This window comes from Gymnoscopelus microlampas (assembly GCF_963454915.1).
Source record: "Gymnoscopelus microlampas genome assembly, chromosome: 11".
In the NCBI taxonomy this organism is placed as follows: domain Eukaryota; kingdom Metazoa; phylum Chordata; class Actinopteri; order Myctophiformes; family Myctophidae; genus Gymnoscopelus; species Gymnoscopelus microlampas.
The window spans coordinates 44,826,356-44,835,071 of record NC_139948.1 but is presented as its reverse complement, the minus strand read 5'-3'; the positions used below and the strand labels follow the sequence as shown (position 1 = coordinate 44,835,071).

General features: G+C 41.6%; 1 protein-coding gene across 1 annotated transcript in view; it reads left to right on the top strand.

Moving 5' to 3' along the window:
- rab11fip4a (RAB11 family interacting protein 4 (class II) a) overlaps positions 1–8,480 on the top strand; it is a gene marked incomplete at both ends in the record, with an annotated part of 65,045 nt that extends 56,565 nt beyond the window's left edge. The window contains 7 exons of the mRNA XM_084072900.1: positions 16–119; positions 1,128–1,268; positions 3,308–3,389; positions 5,009–5,146; positions 5,762–5,893; positions 7,135–7,278; positions 8,364–8,480. Coding sequence (XP_083929026.1) covers positions 16–119; positions 1,128–1,268; positions 3,308–3,389; positions 5,009–5,146; positions 5,762–5,893; positions 7,135–7,278; positions 8,364–8,480 — 858 coding nt within the window. The remainder of the gene's footprint in view (positions 1–15; positions 120–1,127; positions 1,269–3,307; positions 3,390–5,008; positions 5,147–5,761; positions 5,894–7,134; positions 7,279–8,363) is intronic.
- Positions 8,481–8,716: the final 236 nt, after the last annotated feature.

Here is an 8,716-nt window from a genome sequence, read left to right as displayed (position 1 = left end):
CTACTCTCTCTTCAGGTGAGTTACCTTGAGAAGAAAGTATCAGAGTTGGAGAATGACAGCGCTGCTAACGGAGATCTCAAGTGTAAACTCAAGCACGAGAACACACACCTGGTGCACAGGTAGGAACACACACACACACACACACACACACACACACACACACACACATACACACACACACACACACACACACACACACACACACACACACACACACACACACACACACACACACACACACACACACACACACACACACACACACACACACACACACACACACACACACACGCTTACACATCAGTATCCATTCTTGAAGTGGCCTGCACCTTTGACTCTAGCTCAGAGGAAGCTTCAATGACTAAAGTCATTAAATACCAGCCGCTCCTCCATACCATCACAGAGCTAGGTACTTGTTTGTTTGTAAGAGGCTTCTAACAACTTGGGTTGCCGAAAGAAAAGCAATATTCCGTGCAATCTCTTCTACCATTGGTAGCCGCCTTTATGGCTACCAATGGTAGAATATGGCGAAGACGCTGTTACAGTACTTGTACGCCTGAGGGATGTTTGGTTGTTTGTCCTGAAGATTTGTTGACCGTACTTTTCTACAACACCTTGTAAATATCTGTGTTCTTATATTGTACCGCTCCCAGGGGTCCATGAGGGGGTCCCCAGTAAAAGAATTGTTAATGCAGCATCACAATCATTTTAACCACGTTATCCATTTATACGTTGGCTTTTCAAAAATAGCAGATGTACAAGCTCACAGCGCGGCACTTCGTGCCGCGCTGTGAGCTTGTACATCTGCTATTTTGGACTATTTTATTTGGTAATATAAATCTTCTTTTATGGGGGTCCCTGGCAGAAAACATTTTCAGATGGGGGGGGGGGGGGGGGGGGCAGGGTCCATAATACATTTGTGGGGGTCCTTGACACGAAAAAAGTTTGAGAACCACTGGAATAAAATGATTACTGTGTGTGTGTGTGTGTGTGTGTGTGTGTGTGTGTGTGTGTGTGTGTGTGTGTGTGTGTGTGTGTGTGTGTGTGTGTGTGTGTGTGTGTGTGTGTGTGTGTGTGTGTGTGTGTGTGTGTGTGTGTGTGTGTGTATGTGCGCGCGTGCTCTCCAGGGTTCATGAGCTGGAGGAGCAGGTGAAGGATGCAGAGCTGCGTTCGGAGCAGAGTCTGGAGGAGGAGATGAGGAGACACAGGGAGACCTACAGCAAGATGGAGAGAGACCGCAACATGGAGATAGAGCTACTGAGTAACAGGTACACGCACACACACGCACGCACGCACGCACGCACACACGCACACACGCACACACACACACACACACACACACACACACACACACACACACACATACACAATTTACTATATGGGCATTTAACCCATTTAAACGGGGAAAGCATCTGTCTAATTTTAGACTTTAGCTATACATCGTTGCTGTCGGACAGAAACCTCTTATCTCCATTATTAGCAGCTGCAAAGCTGCTGCTCTACAAACAGGCTGAGACATAGTCCGACACCTAAGTGACACCTAAGTGTCATTGGCTGTCCTGACTGTCCTTCACTCCTTTAAGCCAATGGCGACACGAATGGGGAGACGGCCCGTCCCCCGCAGTAACCGTGCTCCGCTGCGCTCCCCTCATGGCGACACGAATGGGGAGACGGCCCGTCCCCCGCAGTAACCGTGCTCCGCTGCGCTCCCCTCATTCACAGACAGTGCAAGTTTTACTGCAGCCTCAGGCAGGAGGGTTAGCCTAAATGCTAGCGTGCTTCATTAGACCTAGTTTGGCTATTAAGTTATTATTTGGCAATGTTCACACTGACTTCAATCTTAGCTATTGTTGGGAAGACCCGTGTGGTGTCAAAACATTTTGCCACCACTTATATAAAAAACTTTAGAACGTTTAGCGTCGCAGATTCTGTCATGCTGATGTTGCCAGGTTTGGCGAGAGAAACAAGCAATCCGAAAAACAAGTAATCAGGTCTATGAAAACAATCACACACACACACACACACACACACACACACACACACACACACACACACACACACACACACACACACACACACACACACACACACACACACACACACACACACACATACAGAATGCAGCTGCTAATAATATGACTGTCAAGTCATATTTATTTCTTGTTCTAACTTGTTGTGTTTTTTGGTAAATTGACATCCTACTTGATCATACTAGACAGGCAGATAGACAGGTCGGTCGACAGACACACAGACACACTCGTAGGAATTACACACATTTAAAGATAGATTATTCTCTACTCACACCATTATGTACTCCATTATGTACCCCCAAAATGATACGTACTGTACTAGCAGTGGTCGAAAAAGTACTCAAATTCTTTACTTAAGTAAAAGTACCAATACTGCAATATAGAAATACTCTGTTACAAGTAACAGTCCAGAATTCAAAATTTACTTTAACGTAAAAGTACAAAAGTATTGGCATCAAAATGTACTTAAAGTACCAAAGGTAAATGTACTAAAATATTTGAAAATAGCCTATGTATAAAATAGGTCTAAAGTGGTTAATGTGTGTTTCATAATATGATAATTTATATCTGAAAAGTAACTAGTAACTAAAGTTTTCAAACAATTGTAGTGGAGTAAAAGTACAATATTTGCCTCTGAGATGTAGTGAAGTAGAAGTTAAAGTACTGAAAATTGGAAATGCTCAAGTAAAGTACAAATACCTCAAAACTGTACTTAAGTACAGCACTTAAGTAAATGTACTTAGTTACTTTCCACCACTGCGTACAAGATATGATATGTACAAGATTTAAAAAAAATAGCAGATCTACAAGCTCATACCGTGGCACTCGGTGCCGCGGACAAGAAGAGTTAAAATCTCTTCTTGTCCTTTTTAACCACCTAACCACTTAAAGGCCTAGCTGGGGCCGATTCTACAAAATGCCTTCTAAACAGGCATGTAACGATTCACTCAACTCACGACACGATTCGAATCACGATACTAGGTTTAATAATAATAATACCTGGAATTTATAATATATATTTATAATAATACCTGGTTTACGAAACGATGTCTCACGATTTTTTAAACACAAAATTATTTTCCAGACAAATGAACATTAAAAAAAGTGTGTTTGTGTGTGTGTGTCGGTGTGTGTGTGCGTGTGTGTGTGCGTGTGTGTGTGCGTGTGTGTGTGCGTGTGTGTGTGCGTGCGTGTGTGTGTGTGTGTGTGTGTGTGTGTGTGTGTGTGTGTGTGTGTGCGCGCGTGTGCGCGCGTGCATGCATGCATGCATGCATCAGGGTACAGCAGCTGGAGGACGAGAATGGAGAGATGAAGTTGAATGTCTGCAGACTCAAGTCCCAGACAGAGAAACTGGACCAGGTAGGGTGTGTGTGTGTGTGTGTGTGTGTGTGTGCGTGTGCGTGTGCGTGTGCGTGTGCGTGTGCGTGTGCGTGTGCGTGTGGGGGTGGGTGTGGAGGTGTGGGGGTGTGTGGTGTGTGTGTGTGTGTGTTCTCCCACAGAAAGAGTGAGCAGAGACAACAGAGCCAGGCTGAGAAGAGAGTAGAGAAACTATACTATGTTGCTGTCTTTTACTGACCTCTAGTGGCGGTTACGGGGAGCTGTAGGCACTAATTGCCAATTCAAAATCCATTACTGAAATATGAGCCCTGTGCTTCATTGTGTGACAAATAGTAAAAGAATATCTATGTACATGCAACATTTTCTTTCTTTCTTTCTTTCTTTCTTTTAAACTGTTTGTGGAGGAAAAGAAGAAGTGGGTGAAATTTGTTTTTGCAAGTGACCATGTTTTGTAGCTTTGTAGCTAGTGTGAGGGCAGCATTATCCCTGCTGGCACGGGCACTTCTTATTCACCTTGAGAATCAACCTACTCATCACGCCTCGTTGCTATGCTGTTTGCTATGGTGTGACGCGTCAATCCACAACCCCCATACATACATACATACACACATACATACATACACATATACATACTGTACACCATACATACATACATACATACATACATACATACATACATACACATATACATACTGTACACCATACATACATACATACATACATACATACATACATACATACACATATACATACTGTACACCATACATACATACATACATACTTACGTACGTACACACATACATACATACATACATACATACATACATACATACATACATACACACATACATACATACATACATACATACATACATACATACATACATACATACATACACACATACATACATACATACATACATACATACATACATACATACATACATACATACATACATACATACATACATACATACATACTGTACACCATACATACATACACACATACATACATACATACATACATACATACACACATACATACATACACACATACATACGTACACACATACATACATACATACATACATACATACATACATACATACATACATACATACACACATACATACATACACACATACATACTGTACACCATACATACATACATACATACATACATACATACATACATACATACATACATACATACATACATACATACATACATACATACACACATACATACATACACACATACATACTGTACACCATACATACATACATACATACATACATACATACATACATACATACATACATACATACATACATACATACATACATACATACATACACACACACACACACACACACACACACACACACACACACACACACACACACACACACACACACACACACACACACACACACACACACACACACACACACACACACACACACACACACACACACACACACACACACACACACACACACACACATACATACATACATACATACATACAAACAACACGTTTCGGTGAAAACAAGTTGGAGGTGAATACGGCAATTAAAATGCGCTGAAGGGAACGGCCATTGAGATGTTTTTTTTGTGTCCTCCCCTGGTCGTCCAGGAGAAGCAAAGGATGACTGACAAGCTGGAGGACACCAGCCTGAGACTGAAGGACGAGATGGACCTGTACAGGAAGATGATGGACAAGCTGTGGCACAACCGCCACCAGTTCCAGAAGGAGAAGGAGGCCATGCAGGAGGTGACGCGCACGCACACAAACGCACACACACACGCACACACACACACACGCACGCACACACACACGCGCACCTACGCGCGCGCGCGCACACACACACACACGCACACGCACACGCACACGCACACGCACACTTATACACAAATACTCTCTGTCATGTCCGGTCATCAAGATACCGTTGCTGTCGGGCAGAAACCTCTTATCTCCGTAAATGAATTCCCTACTTGATCATACTACAGCGTCATACAAAAAGCATCACAAAGTAGCAGATCCACAAATCCGATTGATCAGATTGTAAATCTGCTGCTTTTGCAATTTTTAAACAATTTTGGACTTAATGAGGGTTCCACCCGACAGCGACTACAGTATATATTACAAGTCACTTGATAGGACGTTCACATTAGTATGGTTGTACAGTCTAGGATTTGGGTATGAGCGCCATTTATATGTGTGTACATTGTATAATGCATTATGGCATATACTGAAGTTGACCTCTGAACTGGCTGTGCGTGTGCGTGTGCGTGTGTGTGTGTGTGTGTGTGTGTGTGTGTGTGTGTGTGTGTGTGTGTGTGTGTGTGTGTGTGTGTGTGTGTGTGTGTGTGTGTACTGTACGTGCAGCTGATTGATGACCTGCGTCGTGAGCTCAATCACCTCCAGATGTTCAAGCTGGAGACGGAGCACCCGGGTCAGGGCATAAGCACCAAGACCAGAGAGATCGAACTGGAGCACGAGGTCAAGAGACTCAAACAGGTCAGAGCGGACCCACAGGTCATTTACAACAGTGGTTCTCAAACTTTTTCAAGTCAAGAACCCCCCCCTGGGCCCCCCCCCCCCAAACGGTCAATCACGCATACTGTTTAGCACTGCTTTCTTTTAACACCTTGTATGCATTTATTTGTTTGTTTGTTCATTTATTTATTTTCTGTTGTATTTGTTTTTGTGTCAAGATTTTATTTAGATTTAATTTCAAGCACTTTGGATTGCATTTGTTGTATGAATGGTGTTATATACACAACAAATACAGTTTATTATGGCAGAATACGGGGAGTCAGGATTGATTCACTCCTTATCTTCTCTCCTGGAGTCTGAAAACTCACCTCTTCAGACTCACACCTCCTAGCTCTCCTTGTTTCTTTCAATTTAACACAACAATTACATTTTATTATAGTGCCAAATCACAATCAAGTTGACCCTTTACATAAAGAGCAGAGACCTTTTGTTCTACATGTACCATGTATTTTATTTAAACATGAGATGTTACTGTAGGTGTGATGTCTGCCCTGCTATTCTAGTTACTTTGTAGCACCTAATTGTTTTCTTTGCATTCTATTTCCTCCACCAATTACCCTGTTTATTGACTACTAGGGTGCACTCTTGCATGTTGCAGGTCTGCTAAATTGTAATTAGATGGAGGGGGATGAGACAGAGTTGTTTCCCACAAGTAACAGAACAACAGCCTTACAAATTACACCTCAATCTCTTATCTCACATTTTTTCGTAAATGAATGCCCCACTTGATCGTACTACAGTGTCACACAAAAGGATCAAAAGTAGCAGATATAAAAGCCCGAAACGCGGTGCGTTTTGAAGGGACTCCCTCTTTCTTTGGCGTGTCCCCCAGGTGGTGCCTGAACCCTAACCTTTTAACTTGACAAAAACTATGCCTAACCCTAACTATCACACCCGACAGAGAGGATATCCTACCAGTATAGATTATACCAGTACACATAATCTAAGTATACACACAGATTCTAACATCATACAGCTTTTTTACACCAAATGCAACCAATATATATATATATATATATATATATATATATATATATATATATATATATATATATATATATATATATATATATATATATATATATATATATATATATATATATATATATATATATATATATATATATATATACTGTACACGTTCCATAAAGAATGAGTGAATCACAGAAGATAATAACACATCATCTGACTGTCACCTCCAGGAGAACTTCAAGTTGCGTGACCAGAACGACGACCTCAACGGTCAGATCCTCAGTCTGAGCCTCTACGAGGCCAAGAACCTGTTTGCCTGTCACACCAAGGCTCAGTCTCTGGCCGCAGAGATCGACAACGCCTCCAGAGACGAGGTGAGTCCACTGTTTCTCAAACTTTTTTTCATTTCAAGGTTCCCCCCAACCAACGTCTGTGTGTTGGTTATAAAAAATATTGAACGAATGAAAAGTATTAAAAAAACACTTCTGACAAAACCAGCCAACTCCATTGGATCCTCAAACACTCTGTTAAACCAGCTAACTCCACCAAAGGGGGGTGGAGTCAGGTTTTCCATTTACTCCACCAATTACCTTGTTGGTTGTCCACTAGGGTCCGTGCAAATCACTGCTCTCTTGTACTTTGTAATAGAGCTGCACCCTATTAGGAAAACATGTGATATGCGAAAACATTGAATATTGCGATGACCATTTGACTCCACTTTCCAACAATATGTTTTTACTGAAAACTTTGCACCTGCTATTGACAATGAATATATACTTTGCAATACAGTTTCTCACTGTATCAATATCTTTATACCTGGCTTGGTGAAATGAATAAAAACCTGAAGACAAGTAGCAGTGAGTGACTAAATGTATTGATATGCAGAGTGTGAATACATGGCACAATGTATTGTATTTTGCTATTTAGCCTATATTGTGCATGTTGATATTGCGATGATGGTACATTTTCGATAGGGTTGTCCGATATTGGCTTTTTTACCGATAACCGATATACCGATATTGTCCAACTCTTAATTACCGATACCGATATCAACCGATACCGATATATGCGGGGATTATTGTGATTAGGGTAAGCTCAAATTTCATATCACACACACCATATACAGTAAAAACTCCTGTAACTTATTTATAAAGCAAAAAAAAAAAAAAAAAAAAAAAAAAATTTTTTTTTTTTCAAAAACCGATACCGATATTTTCCCGATATCAATTTTTATGCTAATATCGGCCGATAATATCGGGAGGCCGATAAAATCGGACATCCCTAATTTTCGATATAGTGCGCAGCCTTACTTTGTAAGTCTGTTAAATGGCTAATTTGTAGTTGGAAATGTTAAATCTCATTTCCTTCTCTTGTATTGCCTTTCCACTCTCTCTCTCTCTCTCTCTCTCTCTCTTCCTCCATTTGCCTTCCTCTTCCTCTCTTTCACGTGCTCTTCCAGTTGGTGGACGCCCTCAAGGAGCAAGAGGAGATTAACTACCGTCTAAGGCAGTACATGGACAAGATCATCCTGGCCATTCTCGACCATAACCCGTCCATCCTGGAGATCAAACAATGAAGACCACACACGCACACGCACACACACACACACACACACACACACACACACACACACACACACACACACACACACACACACACACAGACAGACAGACAGACAGACAGACAGACAGACAGACAGACAGACAGACAGACAGACAGACAGACAGACAGACAGACAGACAGACAGACAGACAGACAGACAGACAGACAGACAGACAGACAGACAGACAGACAGACAGACAGACAGACAGA